This window comes from Tursiops truncatus, chromosome 3 (assembly GCF_011762595.2).
Source record: "Tursiops truncatus isolate mTurTru1 chromosome 3, mTurTru1.mat.Y, whole genome shotgun sequence".
Classification (NCBI taxonomy): domain Eukaryota; kingdom Metazoa; phylum Chordata; class Mammalia; order Artiodactyla; family Delphinidae; genus Tursiops; species Tursiops truncatus.
The window spans coordinates 48,894,368-48,917,186 of NC_047036.1; the positions used below are offsets into that span (position 1 = coordinate 48,894,368).

At 35.2% G+C, this 22,819-nt stretch overlaps 1 protein-coding gene across 4 annotated transcripts in view; it reads left to right on the forward strand.

The window, feature by feature from the left end:
- Positions 1 to 22,819, forward strand: part of KIF2A (kinesin family member 2A) — a 70,373-nt gene that overhangs the window by 12,265 nt on the left and 35,289 nt on the right. For 3 of the 4 annotated variants that reach the window (XM_019929998.3, XM_019929995.3, XM_019929996.3), the window contains exons 2-3: positions 22,207 to 22,301; positions 22,694 to 22,813. In XM_019929998.3, coding sequence (XP_019785557.1) covers positions 22,207 to 22,301; positions 22,694 to 22,813 — 215 coding nt within the window. Of the gene's footprint in view, positions 1 to 13,267; positions 13,420 to 22,206; positions 22,302 to 22,693; positions 22,814 to 22,819 lie in introns of those variants that run through there. The other variant, XM_019929997.3, reaches the window with a different exon arrangement.

Below are 22,819 nucleotides of genomic sequence, written 5' to 3' on the forward strand. Positions count from 1 at the left end.
CTTCCTTTACCTCTCTTACCCTTTGGATAAAAAAACCCAGCTCTGTAACATAGGTTACTGTAGACCCTGAACAATCTGACTTTCCTCTCCAGTCTCATTTCTTGCCACTTACCTGAGGCACTCCAGACACTGAGCTCTTAGAACTTGTACCTAACCTGTCTAACTGCTGTTGCACTTTTTTGTGTCTGTTAAACACTTCATCCTTCTTTGATTCCTAGACCAGGATGGGTCCCCTGCTTTCTGTTCTCTGCGTCCCCTCTATTTACTCTGTCAGAACACTCATGGGACAGTATTATGTGTTTAATTGTCTCTGGTCAGAGTCAAGTTTCATCATATCCCCAGTGCCTAGCAAAGGATCTCTACACCCTTAATAAATTATCTGTTTGCTGAACCAGTGATTAAATGAATATGTAGCTGTGCTGTTCTTTCACCACTCTGTCTGTTCAAATTTTGACATTCTGGTAAAAATTGATTAGTGTTCATCCTCCAGGCATCAAGAGTATGACATAACAAAGTATGTGTCATTGCTTTTAACATATACTTTCTTTTTAAAATTTAATTACCTGTTTTGAATAGCAACATGTGTAAATGTGTACCTTTTCCCTACAGACGGCATATTGTACACACTGGTGCTTCTTAATTTCATTTTCACTTAATAATAACAACAATATCTTGGAGAACCTTTGAGTACATAAATAACAGTCTCATTCTTTTTCTTTTTTTTAATTTTTATTTTATATTGGGAGTATAGTTGATTAACAATATTGTGTTAGTTTCAGGTGTACAGCAGAGTGTTTCAGTTATACATGTACATGTATTATTCTTTTTCAAATTCTTTCCCCATTTAGGTTATTACAGAATATTAAACAGAGTTCCTTGTACTATACAGTAGGTCCTTGTTGGTTATCTGTTTTAAGTATAGCAGTGTGTACATATCAATCCCAAACTCCCAATCTGTCCCTCTGCCCCTTCCTCCCTGGTAACCGTAAATTCGCTCTCTAAGTCTGTGAGTTTATTTCTGTTTTGTAAATAAGTTCATTTCTATCATTTTTTTAGATTCTGCATATAAACGATATCATATGATATTTGTCTTTATCTGACTTACTTCACTTATTCTTTTTCATAGCTGCATTTTATTAGTGATTATACCACAATTAAGATTATGCCCATTCTGTAGCTACTGTACAGCTAGTACTGTACTGAATAATCTTGAGCTTATGTCATTTTTTACTTACATGATTACATCTGTAGGATAAAGTCCTAGAAGGAGAATTGCTGGGTCAGAGAATTGTACATTTTAAATTTTGATAGATCTTGCCAGTTTGCTTCCATAGAGAGTGTGTGAATTTACTGTCCTATCTGCAGAAGTGCCTGTTTCCTCATACACTTGTCCATACAGTGTACAAACATACGTTTTTGAGGTTTGTTAGCTTGGATTATGAAGTTCATACTGTGCCTATAGAATTTTTTTTTTTTTTGTTCTGAAGCTAAATGGCCCTTAAAAGATAACAGGTTTGGGGTTCCCTGGTGGCACAGTGGTTAAGAATCTGCCTGCCGGGCTTCCCTGGTGGCGCAGCGGTTGAGAGTCCGCCTGCAGATGCAGGGGACGCGGGTTCGTGCTCCGGTCTGGGAGGATCCCACATGCCGCGGAGCAGCTAGGCCCGTGAGCCATGGCCGCTGAGCCTGCGCGTCCAGAGCCTGTGCTCCGCAACGGGAGAGGCCACAACAGTGAGAGGCCCGTGTACCGCAAAAAAAAATAAGAAATCTGCCTGCCAGTGCAGGGGACACGGGTTCGAGCCCTGGTCCGGGAAGATCCTATGTGCTGCGGGGCAACTAAGCCCCTGCGCCACAGCTACTGAGGCTACTAGGGCTCAGGTGCTGCAACTACTGAAGGCTTCGTGCCTAAAGCCCGTGCTCCGCAACAAAGAGAAGCCACCACATTGAGAAGCCCGTGCACTGCAGCGAAGAGGAGCCCCAGCTCGCCGCTACTAGAGAAAGCCTGCATGCAGCAACGAAGACCCAACGCAGCCAAAAATAAATAAGTAAATTTATTAAAAAAAAAAAAAGATAACAGGTTTAATTTTTAAAGTGTTTATGAGGTCTGGACATATAATGAAAAACATTCAAGTTCTAGTGTGTGATTATGAGAAGAAAGTGATTTTTTTAATTAAAAAATTTGAAAAATGGACGTTATAGTTTTTAACCTAATAAACTTGAACAGCCTTACTAAATAATAGTGTAGATTGGGAGCTGAATTTAACTGAATACAGTTAAATAGTTTATGCTAATGAAGTACTTGCCTGTATTTCTATCAGTTTGTACTTAGTTAACTCCCTTAAGTAAATTGTCTCGCTATTGAGGGCAGAATCAATAAACTTAATCTCTATAGAGACAGAAAGTAGATTAGTGATTGCTTATGATTGTTAGTGATTATTGGAGGAACGGGAGGGTAATAGCTCAAGGATAACAGGGTGTCTTTTTGAGGTGATTAAAATGTTATAAAATTGACTATGGTAATATTGTAAATATCTGAATATGCTAAAAACATTAAATTGTATGCTTTAAGTGATGAATTGTATGTTATGTGAATTATACCTCAATAAAGTTTTTTTTTTAAAACCTTTTCTTAGGTCAAAATGGTGAATTGTTACTTAAATTTGCATTATTACTGGTAAAGGTGAAGTTGTTTGTTTTTTTTTTTTGCAAATTGTAATCTCCTCTTTCTAAAATGGTTTTCTTGGGCTTGATTATATGAGTTCTCTTCTTTTTGAACTATTCTTCTTAATCTCCTAAATTCATGCTCCTATCAACTTCTTAAATGTTAATGTTTCCCAGAGTTCTGTCATTGATCATCTCCTATTTCCCTGTGTTCTTTTTAGTTACCTACTTTTGCAAAAAATTGAAGTGTAATTCACATATCGTAAAATTCACCCTTTTTAGGCAACAAAACAAAAGTAAACAAGTGGAACTACATCAAACTAAAAACCTTCTGCACAGCAAAAGAAACGATCAACAAAATGAAATGACAACCTACGGAATGGGAGAAAATATTTACAAACCATATATCTGATAAGGATTTAATATCCAAAATATTTAAAGAATTTAATAGCAAAAAAGAAATCTGTTGAAAAAATGAGCCAAGGATTTGAACAGACGTTTTCCTAAAGAAGACATCTGTATAGATGGCCAACAGGTACATGAAAAGATGTTCAGTATCACTAATTATTAGGGAAATGCAAATCAAAACTACAGTGAGATATCACCTCACCTGTTAGCATGACTATTATCAAAAAGTCAAGAAATAAGTGTTGGTGAGGATGTAGAGAAAAGGAAACCCTCGTGTACTGTTGGTGGGAATGTAAATTGGTGTGGCCACTATGAAAACAGTATGGAGGTTCCTTAAAAAATTAAAAATAAAACTACCATATGATCTAGCAATTCTACTTCTGTGTATTTGTCTGAAGGAAACAAAATTCTATCTCGAAAAAAATATCTGTATCCCTATGTTCATTGCAACATTTTACAATAGCCAAGATATGGAATCAACTAAAGTGTCCATCAGTGGTTGGATGGATAAAGAAGATACAAGGTGTGTGTGTGTATATATACATAATACACAATGGAATATTACTCCACCGTAAAAAAAGAATGAAGTCTTGCCTTTTGCAACAACATGGATGGACCTTGAGGGCGCTATGCAAAGTGAAATAAGACAGTGAAAGACAAATACCATATGACTCACTTATATGTGAAATCTAAAAACAAAACAAAGCAAAAAACCAAACTCGGGTGCCTAAAACAGATTGGTAGTTGCTAGAAGTGGGAGGTGGTGGAGTATGAGGGGGTAGGTGAAATGGGAGAAGGGGATCAAAAGGTACAAACTTACAGTTATTCAATAAATGTCATAGGATATAATGTACAGCATGGTGACTATAGTTAATAATACTGTATTGTATATTTGAAAGTTGCTAAGACTGTAGATTTAAAAGTTCTCATCACAAGAAAAAAAATTTGTAGCTGTGTGTGGTGGTGGATGTCAACTTATTGTGGTGATCATATCACAATATATACAGATCATTATGTTGTACACCTGAAACTAATATAGTGTTATATATCAATTATATCTCTGTAAAGAAAAGGAAAAAAAATAAAATTCCAGATGAGGGGAAAAAATTCGCCTTTTTAAAGGGTACAATTCAGTGATTTTAAGTATATTCCCAAAGTTGTGTGACTATTATCACTGATCTCAGAACATTTGCATCGCTCCAGAAAGAAACCCATACCCATTAGCAGTCACTCTGCATTCCTCCTTCACTCCAGCCCCTAACATCTACTAATCAACTTTGCCTGTTCTGGACATTACATATAGGTGGAACCATACGACATGTTACCTTTAATGTCTAAGTTCTTTCACTTAGCACAGTCTGTGCTCAGAGTTTATCCATGTTGTAGCATGTTTCAGTATTTTATTCTTTTCTGTGCCTGAATAACAATCCATTTTACTTATTCATTCATCAGTTGATATTTGAGTCGTTTACAGTTTTTTTGCTATTGTGAGTAGCATTCACCTACAAATTTTTGTGTGGACATATGTTTTTTAGTTTCCTTGGGTGTATATATATATACCTAGGAGTGGAATTGCTGGGTCATGTAACTCTATGTTTAACATTTTGAGGAACTGTCATACTGTTTTCCATGGCTACACCATTTTACGCTCTAACCAATAATATGTGAGGGTTCCAGTTTCTCCACATCCTTGTCAAAACTTGTTACTGTCTTTTATTATAGCTATTCTCATGGGTGTGAATGTGCTTACTAGCCATTTGTATATCTTCTTTAGAGAAACATCTCTTCAAATTCTTTGCCCATTTAAAAAATTAGGTTATTTATCTTTTTATTGTTGAGCTGTAAAAATTCTTTAAATATTCTGGAAACTGTTTTATATGAATTGCAGATATTTTCACCCATTGCATGGGTTGTCTTTTCTCTTTCTTGATTAGTATCCTTTGAAGCACAACAGTTTTTAATTTTGATGAAGTCCAATTTATCTTTCTTTTCGTTTGTTGCTCTGCTTTTGTTATATCTAAGAAACCATTGCCTAATTCAAAATGTGATCTACTTTTATGTCCTTTTACTTCTGTAGTCCTTTCCATGACCTATATCACCTAAAATATTTACATATGTTCTTCCTTGATCCTAACACCCATTCTTGACCTTTGAACATAGAGAGCAGATTATTTTAACATTGTTAGCAAGTATACTGCAGTTTCTTGATAACAGGATTAATAAGGCTTTGGGATGTATTGGAATCCTAGTTGTGAAGTCATCTGTCTTTGTCACAAGAGTTGAAGGGTTCCTATTATATGTGTAGGTGTGCATATGTAGTATATGTCTGGGATTTAGAGGAACCATAGTAAGACAGCACAAAATCAAGCATAGAGAGCTACGTGGGAAGTAGAGTTTAAACTTGAATTATGGTAAAGATGATTTATTTTGGTTTGGTTTCTTTCATGATCATATCCTCAATATTATTTTAAAACAGATCAATGGCATGTAGTTCAGTTTATTAAGAACCCTTCCAGCTATACTAAATTGTCTGGGAAAAGAGGAAAATAAATTCATAAGAAGGTATTTCTTCTTAAAAAGAGAATGTAAAAACCCTGTAAAATTACACCTGCATACATACTGAAAAACATGGATGAATTGATATATCTGGGATTTGCTTCAAAGTAATACAGTCGTGGTGGGAGGAATGGCAATAAGATTGGCCATGTGTTAAAATTAATGAAACTAAATGAAGAGTATTTGGTATTTATAGTATGTTTGTAATTTTCATAATAGATTTAAAATTTTTAAATAAAAACTTTTTTAAATGCCCCCTCAAACCTAATCTTTCTGTTTAGTTTCAGATCCACCTTCTAGATATTACCACATGGATTTCCTGCTGGTATTTATAATTAAACTCATCAAAATGGAATCCATTGCCTTTATCTCCAGATTTCTATGTTTTCTGTGTTCCTTATATTGGTTAATGGAAGCACCATATACCTGGTTTCCCAAGATAGAAACTTCAGACATTGCCAACTTCCCTAATTCCTTGAAGATTTTTGCTCCTGACTCACTGTTATACTCTCCTACCCTATTCCTATCATATTTTTTGGTAATTGCATCATTCATATATAGATGATTTTCTAGTACCCTCTCCTCTCAGTTCTTTGAACTGCTTTTCTCCCTCTCTCCTTCACTCCCTCCCTCCTTCACTCCCTCCCTCCTTCACTCCCTCTCTCCTTCACTCCCTCCCTCCTTCACTCCCTCCTCCTTCCCCCCCTCCCTCCCTCCCTCCCTTCCTTCCTGCCAGTGATCTTACCCTTGGCCTTAATTAGCTCACTATATTCCTGACATCTTCATAATCTCAGTTTCAAGCATCCCAGTTTTCCGTCACCATTCTGTCTTTCCAGCATATTCCCTCTAGTATCCTGACTCCACTAATCTTTTAACTCCACCAGGATTTATAATCCTACTACTTTTTATTGTTCCTATCTTTCCCTCATGAACTCACTTTCTAATAAACTCTCCCTTTATATGTGTAACTTAAACTCCTTTGCCCCCTCTCTTGATCGGCAAAACCTTGGATCACTCCCTTCTACATTTTTTAAACCTCATTTCCCTTTCTAGGTTGTCTGAAAATGACTGGAGGGAAAAAATCATAATTATGCTTACTGGTCACAATTTAAATTCATGGCTCCTTTCCTTGAATGAGCAATCATATCTCTAGCCCATTCATTCTTTCCTAGCTGACTTTTGTCATAAAAGCCTTAGTGTTTATTTACTCACCCACACTCTCAGCAGATGACCTTGCTTCCCTTTTCCCCACTGAGAAATATAAGCAATCAGAAAAGAACTTTTACAACTTTTCTGTATCTAACCAAGTACCAGTATCCGCACCTGTAAATCTGCCTGCCTTACTTTGCCATGGATAAACTTTTTCTGTTCCCATTTTAGGCCAATTTCCTTTACTTGTTCACTAGATCCTATGCCTTTTCACCTGTCCAAAATTACTACTTCATCAGTTCTCTCTTTGTGCTGTATCAATATTTTCTTTTTTACTGAATTATTTCCATTGGCATATTGGAATGTTATTTCTCTCATCTGAAAAAGTGATAACTCTTAATCGCAGTTTCACTTTTAGACATTGCTTTTATTATACTTGATCTGTTAACAGCATTTGACACAGTTGATTCATTCTCTCTTCCTTGAAATACCTTCTTCATTTGACTTTTAGGACTTTACTCTTTGGATTTTTCTTATTTTTCTCTGGCAAGTTCTTGATCTTCTTTGCTGGTATCTCATTAACTCCCTGACTCTATACATTGAAGACCAGGATGTCTACCCTCATTCTCTTGGTGATCACATCCACTCTCCTTGCCTTAAGTACTGTCTATATCAGTGTTTTTCAAACCTTTTTTCATTATTGCCCTTCTCCAAAGAGCTGTTTCAAATTTTTTCCCCTAATCACACTGTCCCATGAAACTTTGATACTACATATACTCTGTATTTGTTTATGTGTTATGTGCTTCTATGACTCTACTTTTCTTTGTATACCTTTTGCTCTAGCCACACTGAATTTGCTGTTTCACATTTTACCTTAGTGGTGAAAGGGTTTAAAGGAGTGATTATCTGTTCTCTTAATCCACACTGGCCAGGCATTAAAAGTAGAAATTTCTCTGGGTTAGAGCCACTGCCATCATAGGTTTCCATAGTAGAGTGGAGCAGAGATTGGTTGTGATGACAGATTCCTGGGAGAAGTAGTGACATTGCAATCATGGACTGAGATTTTGGCACAGGACGGGGAATGTGCCCTGTTTATCTTTGTATTCCTACTTCCTGATTATGTCCTCTACTATTTGAAAGAGGACATATTAGTCTGCATAGGCTGCTATAACAAATAATGTTATAATGCTTTATAATGTTAAATAATGTTATAATGTTTTTGGCAGCTTTCTGAGTTATGTTTAAATTTTGTTAATAAATATATGCACAGATCTACATTACCTGGGTTACTGCTGTTGGAAACGGTTGAAAAACATTCCAAAATACCCCCAGCTCTTGTTAGGATGTATTTAAGCATAACAGAAGATGATATGTACATGTAGATATAAAAAGTTCACAGAATAATGCAGCTATATTGGTATGGAATTCCCTTTTGAGTAAATAGGAATTTAAGCCAGAGAGCAATTAGATAGCATTGCTCAATATATGCAGCAGGTATCTGTGAAAAGTAGTTCTTCAAAACATTGGATTAGTGCTTGCTTCGGGAGCATGTATCCTAAAAGACTTTGGACTGTCAGCAACATGTTATTTTAACACCACCACTATAAAACTTTGCAAATCTTTTATCGTTAAACAAATGAATACAGGTGTATTTGGGATATTCTGTCACCTAGGAGAATGATCTTTTAATTAAAATGTATTGAGATTTATTTAGTTATTAAACTTTAGTTAATAAACTTAATGAAGTTTTTTTAAGTGCTGTTTTCAAATGTTGGTTGGTTTGTTTACATTTTCACTAGTTCAGCTAGAACCCTAATCAGATAACTTATGATTTTAGAAATTCAGTTTTTATGTTTTCTTTACTAGTGGTTTTGGACACTTTTTAAATCCTCTCTTCCCCCAACCCCAAATATGCATAATAATATCAGGAAACTACAGTGATTTCAAACTTTTTAATGGGATCATGGCCCCTTTGTGACTTTTTTTTATTATCCGTGTAGGTAAATAAGGATGGAAATTTTCTTAAAAGCTGCATGATGGGCCCTTCTAAATGATAATTTTACCCAAATTGTTAGCGTGCAGTGTGGTTCAATCATTGCTGTAAAAACCCAACAAGCTCTGAAATTCCCTGTCGGCCCAGAGAAACTGGGCAGTATTGAATTTTCACATCCTTTTTCAAAACAATGGACATACGAGTTAAGACTTTGAAAATGTGTAGTTTGTTTACAGTATTAATGACGTTTGTCCCATTTTTAAGTTGTATTTTCTTCGTGAAAATTCTTAGCCGTACCATTCCCATTTTTCAGAATTCCAGCTTTGTATTTAAAGTGTAAGAAAGGAAATGCTAAAACTTTTAAATTTAGTTATAAACAGTAACATCTTAAATGTGATAAACCAAAACAAAAAGGTCTCTATGTTTGGCAAAGTCACATTCCCCAGGGATTTACTAAACAGCAACAGCACTGTTAACCACTGTCAGCTGAGGCATTATTTGTGCCCTTCTCTAATGGCTCCTTGTTCCACCAGAGCTGTTGAAGAAGGTGTGACGCTTACATAGTCCTCGTTAAGGATTCTTTTCATCACTGCTTAGATTAGCTAACAAAACCTGGATATCAGAGTTCGGGAGTGTGACTTCTACTGGATCTGCTGTAATGATCTCTGAAAAATCACTAGATTATTGTCTGTCCTCATTTATTGGTCAGTGGCATCTAGGAACATTGACATTTACTGTTGTAGAGAATATAAATAATAAATTATAAACAGCTTTGAGGTAACTGGCAAGACAAAAAATAATGTATGAATATTACTGTGTATTTAACATTTTTCATTTTCCAAAGAATGCTCGTAGTAACATCCTTTGATTGTCATATTCTACTTTAAAGCAGCATTGTGGAAATCTCCATTTTTCCCAGTTTTTTTCCATTGGAATATCTTCATGTTCCTGAATGAGCATCCTTTTAATAAGTTGAAGAAAGGAATTGTATGTTTTAAAAGACAGCTTTAAAACAAACCTCCTTAGACAACAAAAGTTAATTAATGTAACACATTTTGCTATGACTCTACTTGGAAAGATGCACTCAAATTTGCATTCTACACTGGCACTGGTTCTTATAACTATACAGGTGATTTATTTTACTGGAATCAATATTTTATACAAAATTTAAGAAATAATAAGCCTATTTAAGATGGATTTTAATCACATGAAATGAAGTTTTAAGAGTTTTGAGGTTAGTGTGTTTTAAGAAAATTTATCAGGATTCTCTTCTGGTAGGAACTGACTTGGAAGAAAGTGCTTCTTTCAGATATTTATTTACCAACTACTTTGATTTGAGTAAGCATATGTATTTTACTCACCCTCTGGAAGCAACATCATGCCAAGCACTTCTTCTGAATGTGTGATTTTATAATTCAGAGTAATATTTAATTTTTTGTTCTTCCTAGTATGGATGTTTATACTTTTCCTCTTAGTCCCTGTTTGCAGAGAGGAGAAAACTAGTTTTTATTACCGTTTTTTAAAAAGTCAGTAAAAAAAAAAAAAAAAAGCCTTTCAAATTATGCAGTGGTATTCTGATTGAAAACTGAGGTTACTAAATGTTTTATCAAGAATAGATATACTAGGACTTCCCTGGTGGCACAGTGGTTAAGAGTCCACCTGCAGATGCAGGGGACACGGGTTCGTGCTACGGTCCAGGAAGATCCCACATGCCTGGAGCGGCTAGGCCCGTGAGCCATGGCCGCTGAGCCTGTGCGTCCAGAGCCTGTGCTCCGCAACAGGAGAGGCCACAACAGTGAGAGGCCCACGTACTGCAAAAAAAAAAAAAAAAAAAAAAGAATAGATATACTAGAGAACTATTTATTTTAATTTATTAGCATATAATCTAGATTTGTTTTCCTTGCATGGCTATATGCACATGAATGACCAGTGACTACTGGTTCATCCAAAGTTTGTGTAAAAAATTTTTAATATTTTTAGCTAATGATATTTATAAAGCGTTGATTTTTGTCAGTGTCTTTAAATTTATCAAACTTTAAACAAAAATAGATATTAACTTCTAAGGGTTTGTAAATTGCCATTATAAACAATCACAATTCAAGTTTTATTTTCACTAATCATATTGTGTTATTCTTTCATGTTTCAGTTTTGAAAACTTTATTTGCATCTTACTATTTTAGAAATATGAAAAGAAAATTTTATGGAAACAGCTCAAGAGGGACTGATAAAAATAATGTTTACTTTTTAGGAAGACTTGTTGCACATATGCTTATGTATACCTAAACTCTAGGGTAATTAGAAATAGAAAAAAAACATGGAGTTTGTAATCCTAGGTATGTAACAAACAGCTGCAACCTCTGTAAAAACAGTGTGGGTCTGAAAAGAATTGATTGTCACTTTGTCATATTTTTCCTTACCTTCTACCACTATATCCTTTTAATAATGTACATATATTTGTTAGCATTTTAAATATTCCGACTTTTAAATACTTGTAATGATATTTTATTAGTATTCTTGACTGCTTTATTTTAGCTCTTGCCTTCTGCATTTGCAGCCAAATTATACTTTATATGCTAGACAAGGTTTATGCCAGCCTAATTGGTTGCTGGCATTTCTTAGCCTCACAGCTGCTGTGAATTCAGCTGTGAACTAGGAAACATATAATAGGATCCTGTTTTCAAAGACCAAAGGCAATTGTCAACATGTAAAAGTGTTTTTGACAGCTAAATAAATAGATGAGATTTTATGGCAAGTTAAATAGCACCAATAGCAATCTTAAGTAGCCGTCTTAATTTTAAAGATTAGAAAGTCCTGAAATATAGAATGCATATATTTGTTATTTTTGTTCACTGGGGCAAAGGTGGCTTGAATTCAGGTGTTTGTTCTTCTGTTCAATCATTTGTGGGGATTTTTCTTTTTAAAAAAATCGCTTGTCTTAATATTTACTAACAGATTTTTAAAATTTGAGATATGAACTTTCTCTCTTTGATTTCACCATAACGAAAAGTTGAGGCTTAAATGATGTAAAGATATTTCTTAAAGTGAACTAAACATAAATGGCTTTGAAATAATTATGATTTCAAAATATTTTATATATTTACATTATTTGATCTAGTAGATATTATTTTTATAAATTATCCTGACATCTAAATTTGGGGTGAAATTTACATTTCTCTTAGGTTTAACCATATGAAATTGTATTTTTTTAGGTTAAAAATGGTCAAATATAGACTCTTGATTTTTTTCTTATAGTTACGGTGGTTCTCATATGATTTAATTATATGTAAAAGTCTGTTAGTTCTCAATAGTAGAAACCAAGAGGATCCTGTTTTTAAACAATACATTCATCTCCCACTGAGGTCAGGAATCTGTTCCTAAAAATCAGATGTTTTATGTGGAAAATGCTGCCTGGGAATCTGTTTGCCTTTATTTTAAATAGGAAAAAATTGAAACAGTAGTCATCAACCCAAACTTCCTAACCAATTTCAAAAATGTAACAGACACTATAAATTCACCTACATATAAGTAAAATATTGTAATGTTTAACAAACAAAAAATAAGGGTAACAAATCCATTTCATATACAGTAAAATCTTTTCTTCCATTATAATTGCTTTTTACCCATCCTCAATATTTTCCTTCAACATTTTCTTAAATATTTTGGAACTCATTCAACACTGGGGAAAACAGGATGAAATAAATATAAAAGGCTGTGGAAATACATTTAGGACAAGTACACGGTCTCAGGAAGTGGCTGACACTGAGTATTATGCCTGTGTTTTGTATCACTTTGATACTTGGCATGCTTTTTTAATTGTGATTCTGACCATCTATCAGTTATATTTGGAATGTAACTCAGAACTTTTCTTTGCACACTCTTGTTTAAAATGCGAATTGAGTTTTGGCATGGACAAATATAAATCTTTTCCTATTTAAATATTGGCCAAAATATCTTACATTGAGAAATAATTTTTATGAAGTTTGTGTATTAAAAACCAAGAGGTGTTCTACTGGGAAAATGATTGGGGGGATGTTCTGCAGGATTTCTCTGTATTTCTCAAAACTCTTTGCAACTGTTTTTTTATTTCACTCTCAACAGATGACATTTTCTACACTGTAATTTATCTTTACAAGTAGGTTGAAGTAAAGCTGAAAACGTTTAAATCTGTCTCTAGATTTAAGTTTTAAAAAATAGAGTTTTGAAACTAACAGTTATCATTAATTTATATAATAGTGTTGATTTTATATTATAGTGTGAACTTAACAGTTTTCAAATCTCACTTTCATTTTCTGTGAACATGAAATAGGACTTAAAGATGAATTGGCACTTCTGGTCAAAATAGTATAATAAAGTTCATGTATTGGCATCCATCTGCCCCAGGCATATAAGAGAAAACCTTTAAAAAGGAATAGTGAGCTCAAGAACAAGATATCACCATGGAGCAGAAATGGATCAGAAATACTGAGGGATGAGTGAAGGTGAGCAGGCGAGGTTTGACTCCTGAAGGATGACTCCTGAAAAATTTGACTCCTGAAGGATGATGGGGGACTAAAAAACAAAAAGAACCAGAGTCAGGTTCACTGTTTGAAGACAAAGACTTGTGGCTCCTCTTTAAAGATGCTGATCAAAAATTCCTGCTGATTTGCTTCCCAGAGGTAAGTTTATAGGAAATTTTCCTCCAAAGGAGGCAGTCCAGTGTCATTAAGGTAGAAATACAGGGGTGATACTCAGCCACTGTGCACTGGGTAAGTCATACCAATTATCTGTGGCTTTATCTGTTCTGATTGGTGATGTATCTCACCTTTAGAAACCAGTAACAGGATACCGAGAGTCAAAGAATAATAAAGAAAATTAGAAAAGAATTTGAACTGCACAATAACAAAAATACTACCTATGAAAATGTTTAAGATGCTACTAAAGCTGTTCTTGGAGAGAAATGTGTAGCTTTAATTGCTTATAAGGAAAAAGATAAAGATGAATGAGCTAAAGCAGTCACCTTAAGAATTTAAGAACTAGCAAAATATGCCCATAGTAAGTTGAAAGAAATAAGAAGGACTAAATGCAGTAATTAAGTATTTAATAACATATAATAAAGGGGCTCAACAAACCCTTGTTGTTCTTGGAAAAGACAAAATTGACAAATCTCAGGTGAGATTTTATCAAGGAAAAAAAGTTGAAAAATTAGGAATAAGAAGTGATTATCATTACAGATGCCACAGGCATTCAACATAATTATGAACAACTTTATGCCCCAAATGTGAAAACTTAATATAAATCTCCTAGAAAAATATAATTATCAAAACAGTAAAGAATAGAAAACTACAATAATCCTATATTAAGGAAATTGAATCATCTCACAAATAAAACCCTAAGCCAAGATGGTTTTAGCCAGCGTCTACCAAACACTCAAGTTTCAAATAATTCTCATTTTATACCAACTATTCCAGAATAAGGTTGGTATGAGAAAGAAACACTGCTGGCTAGTATTACTCTTGATAATGATGTAAAAATCTAAAACAAAATATTCAATGCAATTCTAATCAGAATCCTAACAGGTAGGGTTTTTTTTATTATTTTATTTTTGGAACTTGACAAGCTGATTCTAAAATTTATACAGATCTGCAAAAGACTAAGAAGATCAAAGAAAATCTTAAAGAACAATAAGGCGAGGCAGATAAGCAGAAGGAAGGGCTTTTCAGGAAGTGGTGCTGGAAAAAATTTGTTTTCCATGGGGAAAAAATGGAAATTGTGTTACCATACACAAAGATCAAAATTACAGTGGGTTACAGTCCTGAATATAAAAGGCTTTGTAAAACTTTATTAAAAAAAACTTTTTATTAGACTATAGTTGATTTACAATGTTGCATTAGTTTCTGCTGTATAGCAAAGTGTATCATTTATACTTATACATATAGCCACTGTTTTTCAGATTCTTTTCTCATACAGGTCATTACACAGGGTATTGAGAACAGTTCCATGTGCTATACAGTAAGTCCTGTAAAACTTTAGAAGAAAATATAAGAAACTGTCTTAATGACCTGAGTCTCAGGAAGAATTTTATGACATAAAAAGCCATAATTGAGAAATATATATATGTATTTGACTACATTAAAATTAAAAACTCGGTTCTTCCCTGGTGGCACAGTGGTTGAGAATCTGCCTGCTAATGCAGGGGACACCGGTTCGAGCCCTGGTCTGGGAGGATCCCACATGCCGCGGAGCAGCTAGGCCCATGAGCCACAACTACTGAGCCTGCGCGTCTGGAGCCTGTGCTCTGCAACAAGAGAGGCCGCGATAGTGAGAGGCCCGTGCACCGCGATGAAGAGTGGCCCCCGCTTGCCACAACTAGAGAAAGCCCTCGCACAGAAACGAAGACCCAACACAGCATAAATAAATAAATAAATTACTAAACTCCTACCCCAACGTCTTAAAAAACAAACAAACAAACAAAAACCATCAAAGTCATCAAAAGACACCATAAAGAAACTGAAAAGATAAGCCACAACTTTGGACAAAGTATTTGGTACAACATATAACAGAAGATTATTAGCAAGAATATATAGAGAATTTTTGTAGAGAAGTAGTAAAAAAATTAAAAAACACATGAAAGGCCCAAATGGCCAAAGGAACTCAAAATAGGCATAACCTCATTTAGTCAGAGAAATTAGAACCACAATATGATATATTAAATCTGACAGATACTAAGTATTATTGTGAATGTGAAGTAATTGCTAGTTGTATTGCAAATCTTTGCAATTACAGTTACTATAGGAGACATCCTAACGCTAACTAGAAAAGTTATAGATGTTCCTACTCTGTATTTCTTCTCATTGTATATTCCAGAAATACTTGTGTATTTGTATCAGTACACATGTATAGGAATGCCTACAGCACCATTTTCCTAACAGCAAAAACATAAAAGCAGATGTCCATCAACAGTAGTAGAATAGATAAATTTTGGCATATTCGTATGTAGTGAAAATGAGTGAACATAAATGAGTAAACATAAATGAGTGAACAGCAACATAAGTGAATCTCGGAAAAATAGTGTTGTCTGAAAGAAAGAGGTCTTACAAGTAGTGTCTATTTATGTACAGTTTAAAAATAGGCAAACTTTAAATTTTTGTGTGTGTTACATTTATAAATGAAAAAACTATAGAGAAAAGCCACAGTATGATTATCTCAACTATCAGGGTATTGGTTACTTCTGGTGGAGGGGAAAAGGAGAGGGAGTGGGAGGTTCACTTAGCGAGGGGGACATACGGGGTTTCAAAGGTATTGTTTCTTAACCTGGCTCATGGTGGGTACACAGGTGTTTGCTCTGTTTTTTTTTAAAGTGTAGATGTGTGTATGATATAACTTACAATAAAGTCGATGGGGAATCAGAGTCAAAGGACAACAAATTAGGATGGAGTATAAGAATTTTCTCAAATCAGAGAAATAGGATAGTATTTGGAGGGCCACATGGAAAGATTGTCACAGGTTCTAGGGAAAGGTATTTCTAACACTGATTAGAAATATTTCTAACTCTGAGCTTGTAATTCTGTATCTGTAGTTGTCTTAATAACACCAGTGCATGATTGTAATTAACAGCATAGACTCAGGAGAAAGTATATCATTGTTCCACCACTAGTAGCATCATTTTCCCAGTCATCCAGGCTCAGAATTTTCCTATAATACCTATATGTTATTTATCACTAAATCATAATGATTTTTTTCCTTTGAAAAATCTCATATCTGTCCCTTTTTTTATTTTATTAACACCTTTGTTAACAGGTGATTACCATTTGACTTTTGAAAAAATCAAATTGTAAATTTTTACTACAATTAAAAATGAGATATTTGAGTATCTCAACTGAGCCATATATAAAACAAACAAACAAAAACCTTTAAAAGCATATTGGGAAAATTCAGTCTTAGAAATTTTTTTTCAGAGACATCATTTGGTAAAAATAATAAAGCCTCCCATGCTGCATAGGTACTCCAGATATTTCTAGTTACCTGATCCCCTGGCAAAAAGCAAACACTTAACACTTCATTTGTTCATTCAGATCCAGTCTTTTTATTCATTTCTTATTGCTGGAATTTCACACTCATTTCTTTTTTTAACATCTTTATTGGAGTATAATTGCTTTACAGTGGTGTGTTAGTTTCTGCTTTATAACAAAGTGAATCAGTTATACATATGTTCCCATATCTCTTCCCTCTTGCATCTCCCTCTCTCCCACCCTCCCTATCCCACCCCTCTAGGTGGTCACAAACCACCTAGCTGATCTCCCTGTACTATGCAGCTGCTTCCCACTAGCTATCTATTTTATGTTTGGTAGTGTATATATGTCCATGCCACTCTCTCACTTTGTCACAGCTTACCCTTCCTCCTCCCCATATCCTCAAGTCTATGCTCTAGTAGGTCTGTGTCTTTATCCCCGTCTTACCCCTAGGTACTTAATGACCTTTTTTTTTTTTTTAGATTCTATATATATGTGTGTTAGCATATGGTATTTGTTTTTCTCTTTCTGACTTACTTCACTCTGTATGACAGACTCTAGGTCCATCCACCTCAATTTCACAATTTGTATGGAAACACAAAAGACCCCGAATAGCCAAAGCAATCTTGAGAACGAAAAATGGAGCTGGAGGAATCAGGCTCCCTGACTTCAGACTATACTACAAAGCTACAGTAATCAAGACAGTATGGTACTGGCACAAAAACAGAAATATAGACCAATGGAACAGGTTAGAAAGCCCAGAGATAAACCCACGCACATATGGTCACCTTATCTTTGATAAAGGAGGCAAGAATATATGGTGGAGAAAAGACAGCCTCTTCAATAAGTGGTGCTGGGAAAACTGGACAGGTACATGTAAAGGAATGAAATTAGAACACTCCCTAACACCATACACAAAAATAAACTCAAAATGGATTAGAGACCTAAATGTAAGGCCAGACACTATCAAACTCTTAGAGGAAAACATAGGGAGAACTCTCTATGACATAAATCACAGCAAGATCCTTTTTGACCCACCTCCTAGAGAAATGGAAATAAAAACAAAAATAAACAAATGGGACCTAATGAAACTTAAAAGCTTTTGCACAACAAAGGAAACCATAAACAACACACTCATTTCTTGTTGGTTGAGTAAACTGGACTATGGTAGAGATAAGCCAACATTTTCTCAGTCCTGCCCTACTAGATGTCTAGAGCTTCATCTTAACTGGTGGATCAGCTGCTTTTGACTCTCCTGACTTGTGGCTTAAGGCTTTCTGGGTGTTTGCATTAGTAATGGAAGTTGTGGAGGTACCATTGTTGAGAAGACTGCTGATACTGGGTGTTATCTCCGTGATTTTCTTTATCCTTTTCCTTACTGATCTCTCTAAGGCTGTCCTTCGAGATTAAAGTCCCTGTGAAATCCTAATCTGTGATCCTAATACAGACATTGTCCCACTGGTCTGCCTCTCCTCACACACTTAGTATCAGTATACTAAGTCACTTCTCCCTCCTTAGGAATGTTGGAATATTGTGTTAGATGCTTAACAATAAGAATGGTGGTGTTGGTCTTGCCTTTTGAAACATGCATGTGCTTTTCTCTATTCTCATTATTGTGGTAGTTCTGTTGGGAATTGCATGGAGACCTCTATCTGTACTCTTCAACAACCTCAACCACAGCCTCTCCATTTCCTACTGGAAGTTATTCTTTATGGTAGTCCATTGTTCAAATGCATCTTCTTTGGAGTCATTTCCTATTGATGAAATCGTGTCAATGTGTTATATTAAACCACTTCACTTTTCCCAAAACCTTTGTAGCAATAATCTTCTTGTCCCCACTAGTGGGTGTTACTGTTGTGAGGCTGCCAAGGGCGGTGGGGTAGGGGGGGAGTGGCTGTTGGGTCTCAGCCTCACTACTCGTGTTATGGAGATGGTAGCTCCTCTTAGATTGTGATGCTGGATAGCAGGGCAGCTCATGGCTCTCTGGGGTCTACTCTCCGCTTCCATTACCAGTTAAACTCAATCTTTCTCTTGTTCACATCCTGTGGCAATCATAGATACACTGCTTGGATCCCCCTTTGAAAAAAACTTCTTCAGCTTCAGGGAGTACATTTAGCTGACAGCCTCAGCTGTTAATATCTTCAAGGCTCCATAGTTTTTGAGCTGAGGCCTTGTGTTTCCTGGGAAACCTCCAGCTAGTGACTGAGCATGGTGTGAGTACTAGGCCCAGTGTGGCACTCCTCTAATGGTCAGTCTTTGCTCTGGAGCTCCCTGATGGGTTGGCCAAGACTGTCAGATCCGCATCAAGGTCTGAGGCTTTCTTTGCTCAATCCTGCTTTATGTCCCCTTTCTTTCAGAGGTTTCAGATAGGCATCATGGTCTGAAAGTTTTCCATGACCAGTCCTGTTTCCTTCTCCTTTTATCTTTCACAATAAACCTCTTGTCCTCATAGCTGTCTAAACATCTGCTTCCCAGAGGACCCAATTGACATATACTATTTGTACTGGTTATTTACCTGATTTCTGTCCAAATCAAATTTCAGTGAGCATTATCTGATTTCCCTTTTTTTAATCCTCTTCCTTGAATCCTCTCAGTCTTTTCCAGCTCATCGTTTCCCCACCCCCGACACTTGCTTCTCCTCTAAGGTACACTTAATCTGAGTAAATGGCACCACGAGTTACTCAGTTGCTTTTACATTTGTCTTTCACATTTTAGTCCTTGACCCACTTAGAACTGTTTTGGAGGGAGGGAGAATACTGTGTGAGATAGGGATCAGTCAGTAAAACTGGAGAATTACCATAGTCAGGGATGAACGAGGTCACAGAGGTAATGAGGGGTCAGATCATGTAGGTCTTTGTTATATGACATTAAAAGGCCTTTGGAAGGACTTTGGCTTTTACTCTGTGTGAGATGGGGAGCCACTGGAAAGTTTTGAGCAAAGGAATAATCTGACTTAGTTTTTACCAGGAATGTTTAGGCTGTTCTATGGAGAATAGGCAGTAGGGCAAATCTGGTAGAAGAGAGAGAGTAGTTGGGAGAGAATTGCAATAATCCAAGATCAAGGCCTTGGTGGCTTACAACAAGGTGATTTCCGTGGAACTGGTAAGAAATGACAGTATCGGGGGGTAAAACTCAGGCATCATCATTTTATTTTGTAAAAAATCTCCCTAGGAGTTTCTGGTGCACAGTGAGGGTTGAGAGTCTGTGCTACAGTTTTTGAATTTTTACAGGGGTATTTGGAATTTAAGCCACACAGTCTTCTTCCTCATCAGCTTGATTTAGGAGAGAAGAGAAGCATAGTAATAATAGCAAGTGCTTTTGCATCTGACTGAGGTTCAAATCCGTGTTAGTTATTAGCTGTATAACCATGAGCTTCAGTTTCTTCATTTTAAAAAGGGAGGTAGCCACTTCATAGGTATGTTTGTTATGTTGAATGAACCAATGTAGATTAAATGAGCCAGTCTCTGACATATATGTGCTCACAAAGTAGTAGCTTAAAGAAAGATCTAGTCTATCATGTTGGTAAAAGTATTTTAAATTGATGATGCTCAGTGTTGATAGGGTATGGAGGAATAGGTCCCATTGTTGATGGGAATATAAATGGAGAACAATTTTCAAATATCTATCAAAATTTCAATCTCCTTAACCCAGTATGCTTCTAGAAATTTTATTTATGAAAACAGTCACACCTATGTACATATACTCAGTGCAGCACCTTGTAGTGGCAAACAATTGGAAACAATTTAAATTACTTCTAGTAAAGGAATAAATTATGATGCATTCCTTTTATAGAATGCTATGAAGTTGTTAAAATTAATGTTGATCTGTCATGGAAAGATTGCCAGTACATATTTTAGCTTTTAAAAAAGCACCAGGGCTTCCCTGGTGGCACTGTGGTTAAGAATCTGCCTGCCAATGCAGGGGACATGGGTTCGATCCCTGGTCCGGGAAGATCCCACATGCTGCAGAGCAACTAAGCCCGTGCACCACACCTACTGAGCCTGCGCTCTAGAGCCCACGAGCCACAACTACTGAACCCATGCACCACAACTGCTGAAGCCCGCATGCCTAGAGCCCGTGCTCCACAGCAAGAGAAGCCACTGCAGTGAGAAGCCCGTGCACCGCAATGAAGAGTAGCCCCCGCTCACTGCAACTAGAGAAAACCCACATGCAGCCACGAAGATCCAACTCAGCCAAAACTAACTAAATAAATAAAATTTATAACAAAACAAACAAAAAACATAAAAAAGCACCAGTATTAAAGCTGAGAGTGTGTACTTAAATCTTCAAAGTTTGAATTTTTAACAAGATTATATTTATTTCTTCTTCAAATTTTTATATGAGCCCATATAGAAAAAATATTGATTGACAGTAACTTCATACATAGACAGTAATACTTATAAACTTATTAGTATTCATATTTTCTTTAAAGATACTGTATGCCTTGTTATTACAATAACATTGTTTTATATACTATATATCTGGATTTTAAAAAGATTTTAGAGCTGTAAATTATTCTAAGATAAATTATAGATGCCTCAAAGATTTCATTTAGGAAATACATATGAAAATTCCATATGTTCAGCATTTTATTACATAATATTGAAGATGCAGATATATAACAAATAATTCCCATCCTTACTTGACTAATAATCAAATGGGTGGGTAAGATGAAAACAGATGAAATAAGTGAAAAAATACACATACACACGCAGTACTCATATTCCTGTGTGTATATATATATATATATATATCTGTTGATCTGTGCGATGACAAGTGCATGACAGCATGTGCAATAGTATTTTTTGCAATGTTTATAATAGTAAAAAAAGTTGCACAAACCTAACTGACCATCAATAGGTATTAAATAAGTTGTGATAAACATAATGGAATATTATGTAAAAATGTAAAATATTTAAATCTATAGTTATTAACAGGTAAGATCCACAGTCTATTAGGAGAGGGAAAACAAGTTTAATACATAATATATAACGTCTTCTCTGTATAGATGGTAAATACTGTAGTCGTCAAAGAAAGTAAGGAGTGGAATGGATTTAGAGAACATTTTTAATTAGTATTTCCCAAACTTTTTGGACCCAGATTCCTTTTCTTAATAATATTAAAACAATTTGATCAATTGTACAGTATATGATAGTGAAATTTAAAAGTATTTATATCTACGTAGTATTAAAAAATTGCTTCATTAATTTTTGTTCTGTGTTCTTCAGAATCACTGTTGGCTCATAGTGAGTTCCTGGTCTTGACAATTGGCAAATTGATTTATGGTCCCATAGATAAAATTCATTCCCTAATCCTGAGAATCTGTGGAAATCCCTTGTAAGGAAAGTAGTATCATAGTTTTGTAAGTTTGTAAATTATAAAATTGTTTTTGACAGTGTTTAGGAATACCATAATTTGTGGCATTTTAAAAGTGTATATTTTATTCTCACTTAGGCCGAATACATCAAGCAATGGTAACATCTTTAAATGAAGATAATGAAAGTGTAACTGTTGAATGGATAGAAAATGGAGATACAAAAGGCAAAGAGGTATGATCACTGGGTTGAATTTTATTTCTAGTCTTATAATCAAGATTCTGAATATGAAACAAAGCAGAAAACTGTATAGTTTAATATAGTGCATGTATCCTTTATCATTCTTGAAAAACTTTCAAGTGATTAAAAAATTTCACTGATAAAAAGGTAGATTCCTCCTGCATATCTTTTGTGATTGGACATATGATCAAGACCACAAAGTACTAACTTAAGAGAGATTCTTTTAAATATATGTGGGTTATAATTCTAGATAATTTAATTTTCAAGGTAATAATGTTCCTTAGGCTGAAATTGTTTAACATTTATTCTCTGTGTATAAATTTATTTGAAAATGAGAGGTTAATTGTCCAAATTCACTCTCAAAATATATGCATTTTGTCAAACAGATTGACCTGGAGAGCATCTTTTCACTTAACCCTGACCTTGTACCAGATGAAGAAATTGAGCCCAGTCCAGAGACACCCCCACCTCCAGCATCCTCAGCCAAAGTAAACAAAATTGTAAAGGTTAGT